The sequence below is a fragment of the Notolepis coatsorum genome (assembly GCF_963971535.1).
Source record: "Notolepis coatsorum genome assembly, chromosome: 17".
NCBI lineage: Eukaryota > Metazoa > Chordata > Actinopteri > Aulopiformes > Paralepididae > Notolepis > Notolepis coatsorum.
Window position 1 is genome coordinate 29,633,541 of NC_140181.1, and position 26,254 is coordinate 29,659,794.

Consider the following 26,254-nt stretch of genomic DNA (forward strand, 5'->3'; position numbering starts at 1 on the left):
ACTGATAAGGAGTGTGGATCTGGATGTTCTAAATCCTATAAAATAAACCTGTTCTCAAAAAATAAAATAAACTCTCCATACAAACTTCTCCAGAATTTCTTTGCAATATGTCAACTATTTTAAGTGCTATCTTTTCCCTCTTCAAATTCCTAATAAGAACTTTTCTTTGCCTTTGATATAATGTACACTGTTCTACAACATGTTCTACCGTTTCTAGACTAACACTGCACTCACATTGTCCATTAATATGCTTTTTTAACTTTACTAACGTACTGTTCAACCCTGTATGTCCCAACCTCATTCTTGTAAACACGTCCTCTTCTTGCTTGTTTCTACTAGTAGCCCTACTCCAACCCACCCTTTTTTGCACCCCATAAAACAATCTCCCTAACCTCTCATTATCCCACATGACTTTCCATTTTTCCTTAACCTTTGGACTATACTTTGGATTTCAGCCTTGTACTGTTCAACCCTGTATGTCCCAACCCAACCCTGTATGTCCCAACCTCATTCTTGTAAACACGTCCTCTTCTTGCTTGTTTCTACTAGTAGCCCTACTCCAACCCACCCTTTTTTGCACCCCATAAAACAATCTCCCTAACCTCTCATTATCCCACATGACTTTCCATTTTTCCTTAACCTTTAGTTTGACTATACTTTGGATTTCAGCCTTACTACTTTGTCTACCATCTGCACTATTTCCAGCACAATGTCCAGCCTTGACTGGGACACAACATCTTGTATACTTATCAATGAAGACATTGAGTCTGACGCAATTAAAATCTCACTCTTAGGCCTATTCTCCTCTATCCATGATAACGCTATCATTATAGCTACTAGTTCTGCCGTATATACTGCTAGACTGTCACTCAATCTCTCTTTTTTTGAAATTCTAAGATTTGGGATTGTAAATGCTGCACCCACTCTGCTTGACTCCATCTTAGACGCATCTGTATAAGCCACCAGTCTTTCTCCATATTTTAACCTGATTTATTACATGGCGTTTTCACATTCGCCGAAATGCTTGCTTGTGATTGGTCAATAGCGCGCATCAGAGGTCCGTTATCAGACAATAATGACCGCTGTGGAACAATAATGACCGCTGTGGAACAATAATGACCGCTGTGCGCAGCTGTTCGCAATCAAGCCCACTGACATCAGTGCAATCAGACACTGCCGGCTGCCGGGGAAGCTGCCAGCGATGACAGGGCGGAGCAACGAGCGGAGCCAGAACCAGTGTTGCGAGTCGATGTAAAATGAATTAGGTATATTGTTAGTAAGTTAGCCATGTAATAAGCGGGATAATGTATAGCTATACTCGATCATTGTCGCTCGGTATTTTAAACTCTGTGTCGGTCAATTATTTAGCGACAATGACCTCGTAGCTATACATTATCCCTTACATAACTCTCCACCATATGACTGCTCATTTCCTCTCTCCTTTAACTCCAATAATTCTATATCAACAACAGGGGTACCCATCAACCAAAGAGGAACTACTGGGAAACAGACTGTTGGACACACACTCATTTCCAGAATGCCCATCTCTCTAGCTTTTGATTCTATAATCCACCCAAAACTTTCTAGCTGCGCCTTCTCTTTTTCCTGACACTGCACTAATACATTTTTGCTAATATGATCATCCTTATGACCTCTAAGATTGGCCCAATACACTAGCCCCAACTGATCTCTTCTAATATGCAGGGGCATTTCTCCCATCTCCACTTGGAGTGCTGCAACTGGCATAGTTTTCATAGCCCCACAACACAATCTCAACGCTTTACTCTGGATTACATCCAATTTATTTAAATGAGTTTTTGCTGCAGACCTATAAATAATACAACCATAATCTATTAGTGATCTGATGGGGCTAATATAGATTGTTCTCATCGCATTTCTACTAGCTCCCCAATCCAGCCCTCTCAAACATCTCATCACATTCAGTACTTTTTTGCATTTGTCTACCATCTTACTTATATGTAAAGACCATGTTAGTCTTTTATCAAACCACACACCAAGATATTTAAACTGCTCTACCCTTTCCAAGATTTTATCACCAATTGATATATTTAGCTCTTGGGGAATACTCCTCTTTGAGAAAAATATTGTTTTTGTTTTGTCAATTGACAATCTAAAACCCCACTCTAGCGACCACCTTTTTACTTCATTTACTGCTTCTTGCATTTTACGTACTATATAGTTGAGATTCCTCCCCCTTTTCCATATAGAGAACGAAAGTGTGACGTATGGTTATAGAAAAACCGCAAGGCATTGTGGATATCCGGGTGAGAAGTTGAATGAATGAATGAACGCAGTGGGAAATACGTCTTCGCGCATTTCTTTTTACAGTTCTCCCGAGGTAACGTTACGTTAAAATGGTGCGGGACTGCTGTGTTGTGGACTGCCACAATCGGTCTTATGACAAGCATAGGAAACGGATTGCTAATGGCCTTAGATTTTTCTCTTTTCCAACTTGGAAAACAAACCAGGGACCTCGGATCTCTGTCATAACAAAGAAGCGTAGAATGGCGTGGGTATCGGCTGTAAGACGACCTAACATCACCTTCAACACAATTTCTGAAAACATGGTATGTTCACGACATTTTCACTCCGGTAAGTTGTAGAAGAAAAAAGAAAGCTATGTTAATGCATGGGTTAACGTTACCCCTTGATAGAAGCAGGCTACTCTCTCATGATGGAAGCAGGCTACTCTCTCATGATAGAAGCAGGCTACTCTCTCATGATGGAAGCAGGCTACTCTCTCATGATGGAAGCAAGCTACTCTCTCATGATGGAAGCAGGCTACTCTCTCATGATGGAAGCAGGCTACTCTCATGATGGAAGCAGATGGAATCATGAGAGAGTAGCCTGCTTCCATAATGCTGTCTTTGTAATGTCTGTTCTGTTGTGCTTTTAGTTTTGGCCCAAGAAAAGTAGCTGATGTTCTGCCAGCTAATGGGGCTCATAATACAATCCCAAGTCCTGCTTAGCTACATAACTAATCAAAGAAATTGTGTGTTTTTCAGGGAAACCGGCATATGAAATGTATGAAACCCACCCAGACTGGGCACCTTCTGTTGACCTCGGGCACACAGAGGTCAAAGCAACACACACTGATCGCTTTACCCGGAAAACGAAGAGACAGCTACACCGGTATGTCATAAATGTCTAGATGTTACAGTACTGTCTATCTGTATGTCATATATGTTATGATGAATTGAAAATGGGGGACCCTGATGTAAACAAGACGAATGTCTTTCTCTGGTCTGCATCCCCTTAACAATTGTGTGTATTGAGCTGTACTGTATTGTACTCATTCTGCAATCTAGTAATAAAATGTTCAATCAATCTGCTTCTCCCAGACCAGCGATGGATGAAGCTGCAGCACCAGAAGTAGCTCCACAGAGGTCAGAGGTGCATGAAGCTACACCACCAGTTGAAGCAGCACAGATGTCAGAGGTGGACGAAGCTCCACTACAGGACCACATGGAACAGGAGGAATGCAATGGGTGTAACCGTATGCGTGGTGAAATGAAGTCCATGCGTGATGAAATGAACTGCTTGTTCGAGGAGAACATGACACTGAGGAAAGAGTTGTCCCAGGTGAAGATGAGTGCGGAGTCCTTGAAAGATGATGATGTGAAGGTTAGATTCTACACTGGCCTTCCATATTGGACCTTGCTGCAGGCTTTGCACACATTAGTTATTCCATGCCTGACAAAGGCAGGCCGAAAACTGTCTCCTTTCCAGATGCTTCTCCTAACTCTGATGCGGCTGAGGCTGAATCTGCCGCAACAGCACCTTGCACACCTCTTCGGTGTAAGCCGAACAACAGTGGCCACCGTGTTTAGAGAGACCTTATGTGTACTACATCATCACCTCTCAGAGTTGGTACACTGGCCGAGTAGACATTGCCTCCAACTAACCATGCCACATCAGTTTGTAGAGGCTTTTGGCAATCGTGTTGCGGTTATTCTGGACTGCTTTGAAATTGGCACTGAGAGACCATCAAATCTGAAAGCGCAGGCACAGACATATTCCCACTACAAGCAAAAGCACACTGTTAAGTACCTGATTGGCATTACACCACAAGGGTCTATCTCTTTAATTTCCAAAGGGTGGGGAGGGCGTGTAAGTGACAAGCATCTGACTGAGAACAGTGGTCTCCTCAATAAACTGTTGCCTGGAGACTTGGTTTTAGCAGACCGTGGATTTGACATTGGGGACCATGTTTCATTAATGTGTGCATCGGTGAAAATCCCTGGATTCACAAGAGGACGTGCCCAGATGGATCCAAAATCTGTAGAAGAGACACGGCAAATAGCTCACCTCAGGGTCCATGTTGAAAGAGTGATTGGTTTGGTACGCAATAAGTATCGCATGCTACATAATACCATACCAGTCCAACTGCTGGTTCCATTTGAAGGCGAGGACTTTTCTTTCATTGACAAGATTGTGACTATGTGCTGTGCCTTAACGAATATGTGCCACAGTGTTGTTATGAAACCACCAGACCATGAGTTACCAGATAGTGAGGGAGAGATGGAGTGAGGTACTGAGGGTAATACATCTGTTATGCTAAAGCTAAAATGGAAAATCAAGGCCTCTTAGTTTTACTGATGTGGATTATTTAAATTCAGTTTGTCATGTTTTCAACGTTATTTGAACAATGTTATGTCCTGTAAATACTAGGGCTGTCAAAAGTTAATGCTTTAACTGTATTTCACAGGAGAGAAACTGTATTCATTGAAATATATTAAAATTGCCTTTGAATCTAAATATACTTTGTGTTTTTACATTAATTCCATGATTTCTAAAAAAAAATATTTCAAACCATTCCAATTATTAACACCTTTACTGCTGTAGCATACGATTGGTAAAACCGTAACATATGGTAAACATTGGTACAACATTGCTAGAACAGATGTAATATAGCATTGTATATTAGTATACTGCATAGTATATTGTATGGTAACTCAGTTACTTCTAGTCTGCATCGAACATTGTACATACCGTAATTCCTCTAATAGTAACCCCGGCTTGTATTTGTTTCAACTGTAGCGGATACCAGGCTTGTATTAGGAGGAGGCATGTATAAGAGAGGGGCCTATATTTCAAATTTTCAAACGGATCATAATGAATAAATCAACATTTTGTGTCAGTTTGAACCCAGTAAAATGTACTGGGTTCATTTATTGAAACCAACCAAGTACTGTATGAAATACGGTAGTAAACAGTGCAATTACAGGTGGTCAAAAAAAGTAAAATAGTGCAATCACAATACTGGTATAATAATAATAATAATAACTTCGTTTTATACAATTCTGAGGTAGGCTTACTCTCTTGGTAAACATTAACACCATACCATTATATGGTATTTACTGCACAGCCAGGCCAGCATATAACAACAATATGAGAAACTTGAACATATGGAAAACAGTGGTAAACATTGGTACAACATTGCTAGAACAGATGTAACGAAACAGTCAGTATGACAATGTGTCAGGATGTGAGGTCACAGTTGTAAAAATCTCAACTCAGTGCAATTGAGATTTGAGTTTATTACTTCATTATTTTCTTTGGCATGCGCTACAGAGCCACGGCTCACTTGAGGCACGACTGTGAGTAAGTCCCACACACGTGAGGTGGTACCACACAATTTTGCAGTTCTCACCATCACAGGCCACCATGTCATCTTGTTCTTCTGGCCCTCCGCAGACACACCAGCTGTCTTTTGTGGCAGACTGCTGTACCTCTGCTAAAAGCTTACGCTTAGGCTTAGCAGCAGGTGGATTTGGCAGTACAGGTGGATCTTTGGAGACTCCTCTGGTGTAGTGACAAGCTACAAGCTCAGGCAGTGAGACTTTATAAAAAAAATCCTGTGCCTTTGCTAGTAGTGTCGTCCAGAAGTCCACATCTGGCATGAGTCGCACCACCACAGTCTTTCGTCGTCCACACAACAAAGTCACAAAAGTTGGACATAGTCACAAAGATCTGCGTTTGTGTTTGCCTGTAGTATTTGTGTGCCCGCTTCAAGCTAAACATCCCGTCTGTACATTCAAGGCAAAAGCTTTTATCTTCAGAAGCCTGCAGGATAGTGTTGTAGCGGTGCTTGGATGGGCATTTCACTTCCAGGCAGCCTTTCCCACAACATGTACAGTGAGTGAGCCCATCAGGGGATGCACCAACTTCTGGAAATGAGTGATTTATTACAAACCCACATTGTTCCACTGTCAGGTTCTCGTGCTTGGGTGCCATCATTGTTATGAAGGTCTGCCTTGCCTTTTCCTCATTTTCTATTCCCCATTGCATGGCCTCTGGAATTTTCTCAAGTTTAGTTTTCTTTGGGTAGCACACAGCATTCACAGTAGAGATGGCTGGCTTGGTGAGACTGGTGGACACCACGTCATGAATCTTCGAAGCTGTGATTCTTCCAGCTCTAAATGTATACCAGCCGTAGGATTTGTATTGCTGCCTCGTCTTTTTTTCCACTGCTGCTGCCTGAGTCTCAGATACTGCTACTGCATGCCTGAGGCCCTCACAGTACTGGTGAAGGACGGACAGCTCACAGCCATCCTTTCCCTGGTCACGAAGGAGTTGTAGGGACTTCGGCACTATACATGGCTTCACAGGGTCTGCATAGTGCCGATGGTACTCTTCCGATCCGATGTTGTAAACAGCCTTGGCAGTGTGCAGAGCCTTTAAAAAGAATGACATGTCCGTATGTGTGGGGTCGTCCGCTTTCGGACATGTACCGCCGACACGGGTCCGGATCCCTGGCACTCCTCCCTCTCCACTGATGAGCTTGTCAAACCCCTTCTTCTTTGCAGCAGCAGAAGAGTAGTCGATGTTGTGGGTTGCTGCTGCTTCAACCTTGTTTGAATTAGCAGGCAACATCCAGTAGGCTGCAACATCAGTGCACGTCTTTGATCCCCTTATCCTCACTGCAGCTTCAATCTTAAACAGTAGACCCGCTACATGTGTGCAAGATTCTGCCACGCCAGCCATGCATGTGCAATGGGCAGTCTCCACTTTGCCACTTGAATGAAGGATAACCCATGGCTGGAGTGGAGCTTCCCTTAGCCGCTGAGAGTGCAAAACCTAAGACAAATATAATTGAAATTAGTATAGAATAAATTAAAACAACAACACTCATAAGAAGCTTCACTTTAACAGCTAATCACCACCACAGGCTAAAATCAAAAAGTGCAAAAACAGTGCCACTGAAGGGACAATGTGCAATGTATTGTACCAATATTGCTATGAGCTCATTTACATCTGCAGTCCCTGTACACTAACATTAGGTGAATTGATTGATTGAACATTTTTATTACCAGATTGTAGAATGGGTACAGTACAGTATAGCTCAATACACACAATTGTTAAGGAGATGCAGACCAGAGAAAGTCTTGTTTACATTTGACAGCCTCAAGTGACTTACATGGGCACTAGAGGGAGCTATGGATCTAGTCTGTTTCATTATCAATAAAGATCGCGTCTATCAACTAATCTAATCATGACATTTAAGACATACATGACACACAGAGACATACATGACATACCGGTACAACAGGAACATAAACAAGATATGACTTGTGTAAGACAATCTGTAGTGTGTGTGTGTGTGTGTGTGTGTGTGTGTGTGATGGTGACATACCTCTGAGATGACAACAGTTCTCTGGTTGTTGACTTTGAAAATGCGCAGGTCCTGTACCCATCCAAAGTTTGTTCGACCATGAGCACTCAGCGATTTTATATTCCGGAATTCATCACCTGTGTAGTAGCTAACTCCACTAACTAGGTACAGTACAAGCTCAGCTTCAGATAATGGAGGAAGCTCATTCAAATCACCTGTCCACTGTTTGTGCTCATAAGGATCCAAACCACCGATTGTTTTCATTTTCGCCAAGTAGCGCACCTTGGGAACAGGGTCCAGCTTGTCTCTGTAGGGAATCTGTAACTTGCTCTTTGCCCGATCCATTTTTTAAATCACCCGATACATTTTTTAAATCACCCGCCATGACAATAAAACCCACTGCGACGACTTGAACTTGCACCTTCCCCCTCTACCCATGATGCAGTGCGCCACGTACCTGGCCTTTTCGCTCCCTATAGCCCCATCATCTGCAAACAGTGCTACTTTAATGGATCCTTCCAAGTTCTTAAAAACATCATTAATCATTATCGCAAATATCACTGGACTAATAATACTTCCTTGTGGAGTTCCATTCTCTACTATATATTCCTTACTAAACACACCATTAATTCTTACCACTATATTCCTTCTCCCCGTTCTTCTTCTTCTTCTTCGTGTACTTTCCGGCAGACTGGACACCTTCCGGCGTATTGCTGCCTAACAGATTTATCTGCTCACAAGTTCCCTTCTCCTTCTACTCTACCGCCATCTACTGGAATCCTTCCTCCCCCACATTGTCCAATGACGTGCAGCTAACACTGCTTCCTCCTGACTGACTCCCCCTCTGTGACACATGCTTCGCCCCCCGTGGCCTGACTCTGTCCTACTCGCTCACTCACACCCCCCTTCCCTAACGCTACCTGACCAGCCACCCTGTTTAACTCCGTCAAAACATCCTCCACTGTCAACCCCTCCATACCCAAGTGTCCCACTGCTGCTAAAACTATCAACCTAGTCCTCTCTGTCCTACTACTAACCGCCGCTGTCGTATTCACTACTCCTGCCACAAAGGCCACCATACCTAACTTCTCCCTAAACACCCTCTCTTTCTTCGCCTGAACTTCCTCTACCACCCGACGCCCTATCTCAAAACCCTGCCCCCTACCTTGCTTTCCCTGACCCTCCTGCACTATCCTTACTGCCAACTGCCCTTCCCTAATCCCCCGTCCCTTGTCTTGCTGTCCCTGTCCTACCTTCCTAGCTGCCTCCGCATATGAAATTCTACCTTCCCTTCGCACCTGCTGGACCACTACCTCTCGCTTCATCGCCTCACAACCCCAATACGCTACACTATGCTTCCCACCACAACTACAACACTTTGGCTCCACTCCCAGCTCACACTCCCCATACTTATGCTCCCCACTACACCTACCACATCTCTGTCCCTTCCTACACCACTTAGCTACATGACCAAATTCCTGGCACCTATAACACCTCAACGGATTTGGCACAAACTCCCTAACCCTATATGCCAAATACCCTAAAAACACCACTCTCGGACTAACCTCACCCTCAAACTGAATAACTACGGTCCCTGTCTCCTCCTTCTCTGCCCCTCTCTTCATCCTCTCTACACTCTTAACTTTCCCATTGCGTTCGTCACTCCTCAAATCCCCTAACAGCTGATCCATACTAACCTTAATTGGAATTCCCCCAACCACCCCCTTGCACCCACTATCCCTTTTCTCCCCTACTATCCCTACTTCACAGACCTCCACTTTCCCAATGCTCTTCATTTCCCTTGCCCTCTCTACCTGCACTACACTTACACACGCTATAAACAAGTTTCCATCCCTCAACACCTTCCCGTACCTTACCTCACCTAACTGCGCTTTAATGAGCTTCGACAGCTGGTCCGGCTCTATATCCCCAACCCCATTTCCTCCCTCAAAACGCACCACTACATTCAACCCTCCAAAACCCTTTCCTCCACCCTCATCCTCTGACCCACTCAAGCTATCTCCCCTCTCTTTCTTCCTCTTACTCCCCTTCCCCTCACTTACCCTACTCTTCTTCTCCACCTTCGTCCACCCTTCTCCCCCACTCTCTTCCCCACTACACTCCATACTGGCCCCACCCGTCCCCTTCCCGTCGTCATGGTCATTCTCATCCCTACCGCTATCTTCCTCGCCCCCCTCACACCATTTACTTCCATCACGATCCTCCCAATACCCTGGATAGCCGTTCACAGGCCGGGGCCACCAATCAATAGGTTTCTGCTGTGCCTGATCCCTCACAGCCACGTCCTGCGCCTCCCACCACCGACTACTACCACTCCCACGCAAGTCTTCGCGGCACTGTTCCGACGGACGCAGACGCCGCCACTCGGCGCACCTCTCAATATCCACCCTCCCACATGAACAATCAGCACTTCTGTCTTCCTCTCCAAACGACAGCCGCCCCCCACGAACCCGCGGCATGGCCTGCTACTCCCTCTCTCCAGTGTCAAAAAGCCGCGCTGCTGCTCTCGTCCACCTTCCCTCAGTCCTCCGGTGACTTCCCTGACCCGAGTGTCTCGTTCCTCCCCGTTCTTCCTGTTTGCCCCTGCTTAAAACCCCACCAGTTAATTAGTGATGCAGCTCACCTGTTCCACAGTGTGAGCATGTAATTAGGGAGGTACCTGCCCTCAATTACCTTCCCCAGTAGCCTGGTTTGGGGGAAGGGTCTCTGATGTAGGCCATTTTCCCTCTGCCAGAGGCACTGGGGTGCCACAACACAGAGACACAGACACACACACAGGGCCAGTGATATGCGCTGGGCTGATATGCGCTGGTCCTCTACCTCCCTCTCATCCTCTATCTGTCTCTCTCTCCTCTCTCCTCTATATCTCTCTCCCTCTCCTCCTCTTTCCCTCCCTCCATGTCCTCCACTCTCTTTCTCGCACACACACACCAGCGTTTCCGTTAGCCGGTAATTACCGGTATTTGACTGGCAAAATCTGTTGAAGTCCGACAAATTTAATCTCTCCGGTCATAGTGTCCGGTGAAAATAGTTCCCTCTGGGCACAGTTTGATTATTTGAATTGTATTTGGATGGGCTGGAGTTGGGTGGCCTATGCGATGAACGAAACAATCATTGCGTTTGTTGTCGTTGCTTCGCCAAGCAGCCGGTCTGGTAATGACGACGCTGTGTCAGTGAGAGCTTGCTGCTGGATTTGCGGAAGGCATGCAGCTGCAGACCCACAGAACCCACCAGCTTTGCTGGCACAGTGCGGTCCCCAGACCTGGAAAGCTGCTCTGCGGGTCTGCAGCTGGATGCTTCTTGCAAACTAACTGCGGCCGGCTCGCGCTGATATATCAGCTGCCAGCTCGCTGACACAGGATGTCATTGACCGGCTGCTTGGTGAAGCAACGACAAATGTAATGATTGTTTCGTTCATCGCATAGGCTATTTAATTTTAGCCTATTTTAATTAGAGTTGTTCCGATACCGATACTAGTATCGGAAATGCCGCCGATACTGCCTAAAATGCTAGTATCGGTATCGGCGAGTACACGTAAATTCTAGCCTCCGATCCCATGATGTAATTTATCTCCTGCCGAGTCCTGCGGAGAGTGAGGATTATAAAATGAACATGTTTTAAAGTGTGATGCTGTGTCATTTTAACAGCAGATACACTTTCTTAAATTCCATTGTCCCCGACAGTGCGGTGTGACGGGGAGCTCGGACGGGAATCGGGATGTGTTTGGCTGGTGTTATGATAGCATTAGCTGGAAAGATAGCTAGTTGGAACAACATCCGCTTTTAACGTTACATCAAATCAGATGATCGCCTGTCCTTTCTCCAGGACCTAACACTGTCCGTGACCGTCTATCAACAATAATGCACCCACGGTGAATTGTATTTAAGTTAAGTAGCTACGGACTAGCGTTAGCTGACTATTACTAACGTTATCTTAATGTCGATGCGGGAAGGCGAGCTAGGTCAGTTAGCTTAGCTTGATAACGTTACCGTGTCTAAAGTTGGTGCTATTCACATAATCCAGCAATAATGGCTGCAGACCTGCAAGCAAAGTACAGCAAGTGCCAAAGGATAAGAGTCTGAGGCGGAGTTTCAAAAGAGAATGTTGAATATTTATTTTGCATCAAAAATCACAACATGAACGTTCTATCTGCCACTAGCTTACAGACTGAATAGGGTATATCTGCAGAGCCACTGAGTAGCGAGTGCAACACCGTTTAATGTCCGTGTGGATCATTGGAGTAGGGTATATCTGCAGTGCTGCAGCCCATACTCATTGATTAATGATACTAATACAAATCTATACAATCACCTGTTGTTGAATAAATACCATACGTTCTAGTTATTACTAAAAAACAGTATAACAGTATCTGAAAAAAAAAAAAGAAAAAAAAAGTATAATTTATATAATTTTTTTTTTATGCACTGGTATCGGATAAATATCGGTATCGGCCGATACCCAAAGCTTAGGTATCGGAATCGGATCGGAAAGGGAAAAATGGTATCGGAACATCTCTAATTTTAATACAATTCAAATAATCAAATTGTGCTTAGAGGGAATTATTTTCACCGGACATTATGAGCAGCAGCACCAAGTCGTTGGGAGGTGGAGATATACATCACGGCGCAAACCCATGATAATGTTGCCGTCTCTCTGCCAAATTTCTCAGTTCTTCGCTTGATATAATTAATACAAATGTCCAATATAACGGAATTCGTTAGCTCATAAAAATGTGATTATAACAGACTGCTGTCATTAAGGTCGGGCAGACTGCCCACCGACACCTCAAGTCGGCAGCAGCACGCAGTCTCGAGGGACTTATTTTATTTGGAATATATTAATGACTGTATATACGCAAAAGTAGTCTAGTTTTAAGTTAAAATATTATAAATGCCTTGATGATGTCATTCTTTATATAGGCCTATCAATTGTTTTTAAGCTCAATAAACTCTGACCGGAATTTATCCCATTTGTCCGGTAGATTGAAATCTACCGGACACTCAGACCTGCAAAAAAAAATTCTAACGGAAACCCTGACACACACACAGGCCCAGCTGACCAATGTGAAGCTGTCATTGTGTGACGCCCAGTCCACGTGAGCGGATCGGCGCGGCCGAGAAATCCGCTCTTCGCTCTTTAAAGCTTGGTCCGCTCCGCTAATCACTCATGTTGACCCCGCCCCCAAGTCGCTCTCCGCTCGCTCCCCGCTCACCTTGAATCGAGCGCTCCCCGCTCCCCGCGCCAGATCGCTCGGCAGTTTTTTTTCTTCTTTTTTTGGAGCATGGTGTAAATGAGCTCAAACTACAACAGTCTACACCCCCTGGGCCCCTTAACAATTGTTTGTATTGAGCCGCATTGTAATTGTAGCCATTCTGCAATGTTAAATAACGTTGTTTATCCATTCACTATCTCTATTAAGCGATGATAGGCTAGCCGAGCCACAATGCTACGGTCGCTGCCATTAACGTTAGCATGTAAGCTAACGTCAACAACAATGGCGTCGATATACTTTTTCTAACTGGAGTGAGTGTGGGCGTCTCTACAGTGACAAAGCCTGAACGAACAGCCTATCACAGGTTCACCCTTCTCATTGGTTGAAAATGGCCTTCATGTTTGTACATCGCCATCTGTTGCTTTGGCATTGTACTGCATGTATATATTACATCAGTGTTAAACCACTGTGAGCGGCCTGGAGTGGATTGGAGCGGAGGAGAACTCTCGCTCCGGACGTCGCGCCGACTCATTTTAAAACCCACTCCTCGCTCACGTCAAAACCGGCCGCTCCGCTCCCCGCGCCGCTCACGCTCCGATCCGCTCACATGCACTGGTGACGCCAACAGCATGGGCATGTCACACACACATGACAAATTTGACAATACAATGTATCACAGACATACACACACATGACAATACAATGTATCACACAGACACACATGACAATACAATGTATCACACAGACACAGACATGACAATACAATGTATCACACAGACATACACATGACAATACAATGTATCACACAGACATGTCATACACACACACACACATGACAATACAATGTATCACACAGACATACACGCACACGCATGACAATACAATGTATCACACAGACATACGCACACACACACACACACACACAAAATGGCAGTATGATATATCCCACACACACAGATATGGGGTCCATTCATAAGTTTTTTAAGCCTTTGATTCCAGGGGGAAAGACTACATTGTATTTAGGCTACTGAACAGAAAACGGTCACCACACTACCCAAAACATTTGATTAATTACTTAATTTGTTAAAAGTAGTTTCCATTATCTAGTTGATTGACTGAGCTCTTGACACAAGGACTAAGATAAGATAATATATTCCTTTATTGATCTCCTTGGGGAAATTCAGGCAGCATAGCAATATGGGGGATGGGAGGTACAGGCATGGGCAGGGTAATAGAAGAAATACATACATATATAGGCAATACAATCTGAATATAAAATATGAGAAAACAGTGCAAACAAAGGTGCAGAATAGGGTATGTATGCCCTATCAGTCATAATATAGGTTACAATAAATATAGGCAATAAACAATTTAATCTGATTATAGACTATGAATTAAGTAAACAGTATACACAAAGGTGCAGGTGAGGTACAAGATAATATACTTTATAGTCTGTGCATTGTTTAGTGATTAACACTTTGAGAGCCAGTCCGTGTTTTCCTTTTTACCCCCTTGAATGCCCAAATCCACTCCAATGTTCAGATTCAGATTCAGACAACTTTATTGGTCCCGCGTGGGGCAATTCATATTTGCAGCTTCACCAACAAGCAACAAAGACAAACAAACAACAAAACATCTCAACGACAGCACGGCAAATAAAAAGAGAAACACTCCATGTGATACAATCCAGCAATAAAAGTAAAAGTAAAAACAGACAACCAAGTGCAAAAGGCTACTTAAAATGACTACTGTCTGTGTTTAAAAGTCTGATAGCCGAGGGGACAAAAGATTTGGCGTAGCGGTTGGTCCTACTTGGTGGGACGTCATAACGGCGGCCAGAAGGCAACAGTGAAAACCGATGAGACAGAGCATGGAGAGGTTGATTTGTGATGCTCGTCCCCTTCTTGACCACCTGGTCCGTCCAGAGAGAACATAGGTCTCTCTGTTTTACTCCAATTATTTTGGAGCACACTTTCACAATATACTGTAGGCTGTTCCTATCTTTAATGGACAGGCCACTGAACCAGCAGATAAAAGAAAAAGTTAGGAGGCTTTCAATAAAATAACTATAAAAAGTGCTCAGGATCTTCGCACTAACATTAAAAGAGTTCAGCTTTCTCAGCAGGTAGATCCTCTGCTGACCTTTTTTAACAATAGACTCTGTATTTAGGTTGAACTTCAGTTTACAATCAAACACAGTTCCCAGGTATTTGTACGATTCAACAGTCTGGACGTCCTCATCGTGAATTACACTAGCTACACTGGCTTGATGATCGGGGTTGTGTCTGAAGTCAATTATCATGTCCTTAGTCTTAGAGACATTGAGGTCCAAGTAATTATCATCTCACCAATTCACAAAGTCGTGAAGTACAGGTCCATGATCAGTTTCGGAGCGCTGCAGTAGGGATACCAGGACAGTGTCATCTGAGAACTTAACCAGATGCCTTTGGTCATGAAGCGATCTGCAGCTGTCCGTGTACATAATAAATAAAAGGGGAGACAAAACGCAACCTTGGGCGGAGCCAGTGTTGGAAATCGACATGTTGGACATCTGCCCATTGACAAAGACCTGCTGGACCCTCTCAGTGAGGAAATTTAAAATCAGCATGAGAAGCTGGTGTGGGAGACTAAAATGAGAGTCAAGCCTCTCAATTAAAATGTGGGGCTGCATTTTATTAAAAGCAGAGGAGAAATCTGCAAATAAAAGTCTAGCATGAGCTCCAGGTGTTTCCAGGTGTTTATACACAATGTCCAAGATGAAGAGCATAACATCCTCCACCCCTTTACCTGGCTGATATGCGAATTGAAGGGGATCTAATTTACCCTCAATAAAAGACATGGTAGTGTTTTTTAAAAACGTCTCAAAAACCTTCATTGCTAATGAGGTAAGCGCCACTGGTCTAAAGTCCTTCAATTCTTTTGAATCTTTTGACTTAGGGATGGGTATGATGGTTGACGTCTTCCATAATGTGGGGATCTGACCTAGATCACATACACACATCTGGAAGAGTCTAGAAAACACCCAACCAAGCTGATCAGCACAGTGGTGCAGGGTGCGCCCGCATATCGAGTCTGGGCCAGCAGCTTTTCTTGGTTTAACCTTTTTAAATGATACTGTGACCCAATCTTGGGAAATAACCATTTCGTTTTGGGGTTCCAGGGACTCCATGCATGCAGAGATTTTCTCTAAAAAGTCAGAACTTTCAAAGCGGGAGAAGAAGGAATTAAAAGTGTTTGGCAAGTCAGTGCTATTTACTCCTCTAATAGTAGTGGATTTATTCCTCCCAGTATTAGTATTTGTATTTATGGAAGCCATGTTCTTTATACCTTGCCATGCGGCTCTGAGGTCTCCACTGCTATATTGAGCTTCTATCTTGTCCTTATACATTTGTTTGGCTTTCTTAATAGCAATACAAACTTCTCTAGAAGCAGCCTTTTTCTCTAGGGCATTACCCGTACAATAGGCCAGTTTCTTTTTATTGATAACTGCTTTTAACTCATTGGTTATCCAAGTTTTTTTTTTTTTTTTTATCCACTTTTTCTCCCATTTTTCTATATTTTCTCCCATCCCAATTTCGTATCATCCAATTCAACCCTCCCCTGTCACGAACGCTGTTTCTTGCCTCCCACAAGCCGGCTGCAATGTGGACTAAGTCATACATAGCACAAGTCCCCTCCGGTACTTGAGGTAACAGCAGTCGCATCTTTTCACCTGCGCAGCTCGATCTCTCAGTGTCGAGGAGTAACGCGTGGGAGGCTCACGCTGCCCCCGACACTTCCTGATTCTACTGCGCAGGCGCACCAACCGACTTGTAGGAGTCGCTTGTTCACAACGTTCGATCCCCACCCTTCAGTTTTCCCTCCCCGTAATACGGCCAATGTGTATTACTGCGGACGACCAGCTAAACTGAAAACAATGTGGAGAGCTGGATTCGAACACGCGAATCCTAGCGTCTCCACACTGGTGGCGAGTGCCTTGCCCACTACACCACCTAGCCGCCCACGGTTATCCAAGGTTTATTATTTGGATAAATAACCACTTTACTCGGGATAATGGAATCTACACAAAATGTGATGTATGAGGAGATAGTGTCACAAAGTTCATTAATGTTATCGCCGCATGCGGCAAAGAAACAGTCCCAGTCTGTACATTCGAAGCAGGCCTGAAGGGAGAAGATGCTGTCCTCCGACCAGCATTTCACTGGTTTCTCCACCCGCGGAAGCCGCCTGAAAGTGGGTGTGTACATGGGAATCAGATACACGCTGTTGTGGTAGGAAGATCCCAGGGAAGGCAGTGGTAGCGATTTGTAAGCACCGCTCACTGAGCCGTAACACAGGTCTATGATAGAGTTCCTCTGTGTGGTGGCACAGGTTACATACTGTTCATATGTCCTCAAAGTCGTGTTCAAGCGACAGTGATTAAAATCACCAAGGATGAATTTTGGAGCCTCTGGGCTGATTGCGTCGAGTCGGTGCGTGACGTCAGCGATCAGCTTGGAAGCAGCTGATGCGTTCGTGCGAGGGTGAATGTAAACAATAGTAAAAAATAACTGTGGGAACTCCCGAGGCAAATAGAAGGGACGGAGTGAAACAGTCAAAAGTTCAATGTCAGGTGTGCAAATCTTCTCCCGAATCACGACGGTATTACAGTACCTCTGGTTGATGTAGCAGCACACACCACCTCCCCGTCGTTTGTTTGTGATCTCCGGTGATCGGTCCAAACGAAGCGGAGCGCCGAACCCACTAAGTGACAGGTCCTCGTCCCGATCACGGTCATTTAACCATGTTTCAGTGAAGGCCAGTAAACAGGTGTCCTTCACTTCATGTTTAAATTTGGCCCAGGCCTGCAGTTCATCCATCTTATTGCGGAGAGACTGTGCATTACAGAGCATGATTGAAGGAAGAGCTGGCAGCTTGCGGCGGTCTTGGAGGCTCATGTTCTTGAGTCTCCGACGAATCCCACCTCTTCTCCCTCTCTTCCGATTAGTGGTTCTGGCTTTGGTGACAGTTCTGCGAAGCTCAGGTGGAATATCCTCCGGCGTAACGCTGTCCCTTGTCCGAAGTGACAGGAGAAACTCCTGGGTGAATGTAATCCTGCCGGGCGAGTTGCCATGGCAACCGTATGTGTTTACTCCGTTCTGTGGCTCCGTGCAAGTACAAGGACGGTGGAGCAAAATGAAAATAAGCACAAGCACAAACAGATCCACAAACGCCCTCATATTGTCCATAAACTGGGTGCTAAAACATGGAGAGAAAGAAACACATACACTACTAAACACAAACAAACAAACTCAGACAACCGGCAGCTACACGCGTCGCACACAGAGGAGCGCCGCACACCGGAAGGTTGGGTAGGTTAATGTTAACACTATGATCGCCGATGACGAGTTAAGACGTCATTCCTAGCCATGCTCATTCTGCCGAAGACGCCGTAACTCGTCTTTGATGTCAATATTTCCAAAATCTGTCATCGAAATCATATTTCCTTTCCGGAGCCCTGAGATGTACTGGTGAGCTCCACTCAACTGTCTAACAGTTCGAGAGCGCCATCTGGTGGCCGATCGGCAGATCGGCCAAGAGGGAGGGGCACGCCAAACAGGAAGTGCTCATCCATATGTGCTCCGGGCACTCGCGATCGGTAGCCGGACTCCATCTCAACACACTGGATGATCAATCGCTCGCCCTAACTCAATAAACAACGTTATTTGGACGTATATAGTATTATACAACCTGGAAATGGTTAATCAGGATCAACATCCCATAATCGAAAACGGTCTACTCCACGCTGATCGTCCAACGGCGCGAGGAACATACGGTAAGATTCAGCGTTATTTTCTAACGTATTCCATATAAACTGCTATGATGAACATATGATCCGCTCTGGATGAATCATCTAACGCTGCCCACGGAATTATAAACGATCCCCCGCCCATCCGGTCATCATCAGATCATACGTAGATCATTCTAGAAGTACGTCCAGTTGAAATTTTTCATCTCGCACAGATTCCTACCAAACTGTATCTGATCATCAATATAATGCATTTAGGGCTATAAATCACGTTCTGAAGAAAGCTGCAGAAAACGATAAAAACATACTTATACTTTAGACCATATTTTAGTATGAATATGTGAATGAAAAAGTTTAACGTTGCTACACCCTGAACAATACATATAGGACATTGAATGGGCCACAATAATGGCAATGTAGCAATAGAATTTAAAAAGTTATAGCCCTGCAAAGAAGGGGAACTTCTCCATAGACAAATAGAGCTGGCGAGGGATGGTAAATTATGAATTTAACCCATGGCGATTAAAGTGTTAACGTTAATATCGCCTAATCTATGTTTTAAATTATGGCTATGTGTCTAATCTGCCCGTCGCTTATCAAAGACTCATTTTCCAGTCAACATTGTCAAAGCAGATTTTTTATTTTTTTTAAACAACACATTCTATGATAATCGCCTTTTACTGGAATATTCTAGAACGTTGTCATTTGTCGGCCTATTTATGAATCGTTTTCAAATAACGCTAAATAATCGATAGTATTATGTGTGCGCACGCACGCTCGTGCCGCACGCTGATAATCGCTGCTCTTATTTCCTGATGGCTTTTACAGTCAAAACAGCCATATCACATATAGGGGAAACGCTTATATATCCGTGAAAACGAGTCTGATTATCCTAAAACTGATAACATAGATTCCTTACCTGAGATCAGATGGTATCCAAATGGATTATTCCAATTCCTGATCACCATTCGAAAAAATCGATCATTGTATTGATCAACCGTGTATACAGTAGAACACATAATCCCCGCTGCTCTTCAGGCTCCGGAGTGATGCCGGTCGATGCCGGCTGCGTGAGTGAGACGTAAAATGTGGAGTCAGAAATCCTTTCTCCCATTCCCTTTCATTGAGTCCAATCCAAAAGGGTGATTTACCAACTGGGAGACGATAGGGGGCGCTTTTTTCACATCTGAGCGCCTGGGGTGACTGGATCTCCAACGGTAGGCTCGCTTGATGCAATATGATTTCAGATCGATAATAAAAAATTTAAACGAATAAAACGAATATTCTCGTGAGTGGGCATTCAACCCGGGGGGTAATAACACGAGAAAACTTGTGGGTGGCATTCAAAGTGTTAATAGTCAAACACACTTAGCGGTTAAGAGTCAGACATTCCTAATAGTTCTCAGTATCGCGGTATGAGTACTACTAGACAACAGGTAAATATGAGTTTCTAATAGTATTTGCTGTATTTTGTGGCTGTGAAATGTTTGTTTATATTGATGTTTGTAAAACAGTACTATAATCTGATTCATATTGGGTTCACAAACATCCCACAAGTGTGTTGAATGTATGTGAATATAACTCATGCTTTATGGTAAGAAAGAAAAGCGGATTAGGGCTTTAAGATGCCCTACATAATAATTACTGTTCCTTCCACGTGACACCCAGAGGTCTGGCTGATCTCTCTGCAGCATATCAGTAGAGGACATGCACTATATCATTATGCAAAAGCACACCGCTCCCACAGGACAATCGTCCAACAGCATGGACTGAATACAGGATTCAGTGATCAGACTGATCCAGGAGCAATGAGCAAATACACGGAAAAGGGCACTTCCTTAGAAATACTAGGAGTTCCATACTAGATAGGGACACAGCCTATGGTAGATCCATACATTTAAATATGTGGGGATTCTTGCCAGTAAACTGCGGCAACAGATTGGCTTCTTGTATAGGAATAGAGCCTATGATAAGCAGACATCAACTCTTTTTAGTTTTTATCAAATCTCTTTATTTTCCCTTTTCTTTTTTATGATTGATTGATTGAAAATTGTATTAACAGATTGCAGAATGGGTACAATACAGTACGGCTCAATACACACAATTGTTAAGGGAATGCAGACCAGAGAAACTTTCGTCTTGTTTACATCAGGGTCCCCCATTTTCAATTCATAATGAGGGTGAAATTAGCACCGTGCAATCCATTCTTTGTGGATCCCGCCCCAAGTATGGCATTTTATTTAATTTTTTTAACTATCTTCCATTGTGTGTTCACTTGTTCATTGTAGCTAGTCTGCAATGATGCATATAGGTCCACGTATAGTGTTTCCAATTTTTCTAGTTTATTTAAACAAGTTTTATGGAGGTTGGAAGCGAAAAGTGTGACATGACTTCTGACAAAGCCCTTTACTGCATTCCACATAACTTTACTGTCTTCCACCGTGCCAATGTTAATACTCAAAAATGTCGTTAGTTTTTCTCATAATTCTGTACAAAAGTCTTCGTTTTTTAACAAGGATTAATTAAAACGCCATCTGGGAGCTCTTGTGGCCAGTCTGCCAAACGATAGTGTAAAATAAATCCCTTTGTGATCCGAGAGAGCTAAGGGAACCAGCGAGACATCGAATAAGTAGTCAATTCTAGAAAATGTTTTGTGTCTGGCTGAAAGGCAAGAGTAGTCCTTTAACACATTCTGTGCCACGCAGTATGCCCATCTATACCACTCTCTGCCAGTGCTGTAACCCTATGGAGTGACTCACCTTCTTTGCAGGGCTATAACTTTTTAAATATTATAGCTATATCGACATTACTATGGCCCATTCAATATCGGGTGTCTATCGTTCCGGATGTGGGAACGTTATATTTTTCCATTCATACATTGTTGTGTTAGTACCGTCGTGAATATAAGTATGTTTTTAGACTGTATAGCAGTAATTCCTAGAATGTGCGTTATAGGCCCCGACGCGTATTATACATAATCGATTGGCGTTTCGTTCCTATACACGCTATATACAAAAATTCAAATGCATATGATCGCTATACATTATGCTCCATCATGCGTGAAGGAAAGGGGGGGGGGGGGGGTCGTTTATGATTCCATGATTGTCACTAATGGCTTTCTTTAGTACGACACCAGACGTTGATCGGATAGATTGCAATGAAATAAATGGACAATCGAGCTGGAATTAACGTTAGATTCCTCTTACCTTTGGCCGATGGGTCTGGTGAAAAAAAAATTCCAATTATTTGATGTCGATCCGCTATATCCATTTTCCGTTTGTATGACACAATAAACGGCGAAAGCATATTGATTCTTGCGTCTCGAAAGCGATCCCATGCACTCGAGTGTGTATATTGATCCATGTTACAAGATATCTCTGCCGGAGGATTTCCCCCGATGCACAGAGCGCCACATCCGGTTTAGAGTGGAGTGCAACTCGCACCGGACCGCAAATGTCATCACGTCATAAATCAGTCTCTCTAGACTGTCTGACATAATTGGTGTTTTTTTCTTCAAACATATTCAAGAGTAAACATCATAACCATGTCACAACAGCAGTCATAGTGTATATTTTCAGCAATACGTTTGTTTACCAATAGGTTAAAGTGTTATTAGTGAGATTTTAGTTTTTGAAATGTGTTTTTGTGATTGTGGGGATACGCCATTTTGAAAAAGCGACCGTCGCTCAATTGAGTCATTTTGAGAAGAGGACATCCAGAGCTCTCAATGAGCGTTTTTTTAAATACACTTCCCAACGGCCTCTAGCTGCCTTCAAACAAATGACTAGTGTATGCATTTTTTATTTTTATTTTCTGGTTCATGGTTTTTGCCTCATTTCACCTTTCTGTGAGGGACAGCTGTCTATTTTAGCTTTATTTCACCTCTGTGAGGGATAGCTGGCAATCCCTGTTCCCTGTGGTTAATTGCCTCATGGGTCGGCAGGTGTGTGGGCTTGATTGCACCTGATGCAGTACAGCTGTGCCTATGGCCATGTGGAGTCTATTTAAGTTTGGAGATTGCAGTGTCAACTGCTTTTTCATTTTCCTTGTGCTGGCTATACGTTTGGTCAGGCTCATTATATTTAAGTGTAGTGCTGCCCTATTCATCATTTAGCCTTCTTTTGTACCCATCTTGTTTTCGGCTACTGGCTTAGTTTACACTTTACTTTATAGAGGCCGAGTCCTTTATGGTAGTGTTTTCTTTTGTTCTTTTGGAACTGTCCGTTGCACATAAACTCCCTTGGTGGAGGTTTATTGTTTTATGTTTTCAATATAAACTCTGGTTTTAGGAGTTGCCTTTGTGGCTTATTTATTCTTTCTACAATACCCCTTTAATGAGTGTCGTCCTGTTTTTTGGACTTTACTTATTTTCTTAAATACTCACTTTGAGGCTTTCACCTGTAAAGGTTGTGTTGTGTTGTTTATTTTCCCCCTTCTCCTAAAACGTCTGCGTAAGCAGTTTTGTGGTTATTCGTTTTACGTATAACTTTAAGATTCCCTATTATCTGCTCATGACCCACACACACACAGCCCTCACAATTTCTCTTATTACTCTGGATTATATACCACAAAACTTAACGTTATTGGCATATATTGGCAATATATAGTGTAGTAGTATAGTATAGTTTGTCTCCCCTATTTTGAGCATTTAGCAACCAGTTTCAAAATGGCGGAGCTGTTGCAAGAATAAAAAACCTACTGTACATACAGTAGATTTCATTCTGTTCTTCATGCATGCCTGGTGATACTAAATCCAAATTGAACTCTGCCCTTGGAAAGAGTAGATTTGGCCTGATCCATAGTGTGCAAGTTGGCTATAATAAGGTCATTTATAGGCCTCATATTCTCTATAATAATATTTCAAATGGCATGGGTCTGGATGGCAGAATTCAGTACTGTATCTACAAAACCTTCTGTTTAACCTCTAGAGTCTGAGCTCATGAGCTCCTCCCTAAGAATTATAATAATTTAATTTTTTTTTACATAATATTAAACTACAGGTTCATACCTTCAAAATAAACCATCAATTATAAAATTCTAGCCAATCGTTTTTATGTCCTATGAAACATTCTGGTAAAATCCTTACCAAGTAGTAGCACGGTGGTTTGAAAGGATTCATTGAATTCAGCAATTTGATAAGAGAACTACACTCCCTCCCAGAATGCAATGTGATCAATGTCACTAGACCAATTCACACCTGGAACAAAGGCCCAGTTTCTAGTCTGTTGTTCCTTTGTTATTCCAATGACTGGGCCCAGGCGGCCCTACAGTGACACACACTTTGATTTGATGCCATGTACACACGCTAGATATATAGAGGTTTACCTGAATACATTACTAATATTATTAAGGCTATTATTAGAGAGAGAGATAGAGAGAGAAAGAATGGAAGAGAGATACAGAGATATATAATTATTATAAATGTCTCTCTCTGTCTATATCTCTGTATCTCTCTCTATCTCTTCTATTAAATAGAAATTATTCTATTTAATAATAATTATAATTATTATTGTAATTATTATTATTTTTTGAGGTGCCAGGTGCGGTGGACCTGGAGTATAAAACAAAGTGATTAAGTTAATGCTACCGTAGTTGTCACGATACTGGAATTTCGACTTCGATACTGTTACAAAGGGTCAGATTAAACCGAATATATATATTTATTGCTTGAGATCCCATGTATAATATTTGTATATCGTTTGATATCCCTTGTATATGCTTTGTACATATACACGGAATATCCCTTTACCTGGTACAGGACAGACCATAATATTCGTTCTCCTATTGGAAGCGATCCCCTAGGCGCCACGGCCATACCCCCCAATGTCTAGTTCAAAGTCACCGCCAAGACATGCCTGGACATGACCGGCTCTGCGCAAGAATACGAGACAGAAATAAGGTTGGCACTAGATTATTCACCGTACGTATAAATACGTCGCAGGTGGATACAGCAGCACTTAGCCTAAAGTTAGTTAACCTAGAAACGTGTTACCCTCAAACGTTAAAGCCTTCATCACGAGTCAACGACCAAGTGAAGTGAGCAACTTTGCGTCTAAATAGAGCACTTATAACCGCGTGCGAATAGGAGAGTAAAAGTGTCAGAGCTTAGTGGAATAACGTCAAGTTCGACCTAGTTAATGTGAAGTACCGCGCACCGGAGAATATACACCGTTGAATGCAGAGCCCTTTCCGGCTGGATTATTGCTTTGGTCCTGTGGCTGTTGGAGCGGAGGAGAATCGTCTACACCCACTGCTGTGTGGGATTTACCCGTGAGGAACATCACTCGAGCCCGTCTCTAGGAGAGGCTGGCTGGCTTTCACCTATGCTGCACGCATACTTGGATTATAGCTGCTGCTTTCGTCTGCCGATCAAGGGAGTAATGTACCGCCTCCCGTAGCTGGAGCTTATTGATTCCTCGGTGATCCAGACTTTTGCATTCGAACATTCCTGCCCCCTGCTGGCTTACAACCGGAGGGACCCTCTTAGTACCTCCAGCGGATCTACTAGTGTACCATATATATAATTCTTATGATACAGGTGGTATTCATTATCTCCTGCGTAATATTCTAATGGACTTACGCTCTTGACCTATTCATGCACATTCTTCGCCTTACAAGCGCGACTCTAATTCTCAAGTAATGTAAGATAATCTTCGTGCTGCTAATAAATATTATTCTAACCCATATTTGTTGTGGAACCGTGTCATTGTGGAGGTGTTCATCTCATATACCTGTGTACTGTATGGCCAGTAGTAATGTACATAAGACGGTAGTGGTTTAATGATACCATACTTATTAATACAGTCAGGGAATTGTACCCCTCAGTTACAGATACGATACCTTGAAAAGTATCGACATTTCGATACCAAAAGAAAAGAAAATAATAATATATATATTTTTTTAACAAATTTTGCTTTTGTTGCTGGTTGATTCTCCTCAGCTTCTCTGTTACTATACGAGAAGATAAATACACTTTTAAAACCCTTTGTTTTAAAAAGTGAGAGAGAAGAAATGTGTGACTGCCACCTACTGAGTGCACCTTTCTAGTTTTGTACTAGTGTAGTATGGATGGGCTCGACCTAACGTTGGAAACGGGGTAGCATTGTGTCGAGTTCATGCGTGTACTGGTGTAGTGTGGGTGGGCTCGGTTTGACGTTACTCCGTTTCCATGAAGTAATTATAAAGGTGGCCAGCTAGCTAGCATAAGCTAACGGAGGAACGACTAGCTAACGTTAGCTAATAGCTTTGTTTACAAACTGAAGACAGGGCTACCTGGCTGTGAGGGGGAGGAGGCTGCAGCAGCTTGTGTCTGTTGGTCTCTGAGGCGGAGGGGCAAGCGTGCTCTGCAGCAGCGTGTCTGTCTGTCGACAACTTGCGGGAGCAAGCCAGCTGGTATCGATACTGCAGAAAGTATCGATATTTCGGGAAATGAGTATCGAACCCGTTTTAAATATTCAGTATCGATATGTATCGATATTTCGATATTTTTTACAACACTACCGTAGGAGTCCCACTATTGATCCACTCAGCTGGATCCAAGCTTTGCTCCTGTAGATGAGTCATAAATAAGTATTTAATGCGTTTCCCATGCCCCTGG

The 26,254-nt window shown here is 43.3% G+C and overlaps 1 protein-coding gene across 1 annotated transcript in view; it reads left to right on the plus strand.

The window, feature by feature from the left end:
- Window positions 1-2,375: 2,375 nt before the first annotated feature.
- The window catches only part of LOC311243989 (uncharacterized protein), a gene marked incomplete at both ends in the record, with an annotated part of 36,982 nt that continues 13,103 nt past the window's right edge, over window positions 2,376-26,254 (plus strand). The window contains 3 exons of the mRNA XM_084333397.1: window positions 2,376-2,613; window positions 3,027-3,153; window positions 3,363-3,645. Of these exons, the coding sequence (XP_084189523.1) occupies window positions 2,376-2,613; window positions 3,027-3,153; window positions 3,363-3,645 (648 nt within the window). The remainder of the gene's footprint in view (window positions 2,614-3,026; window positions 3,154-3,362; window positions 3,646-26,254) is intronic.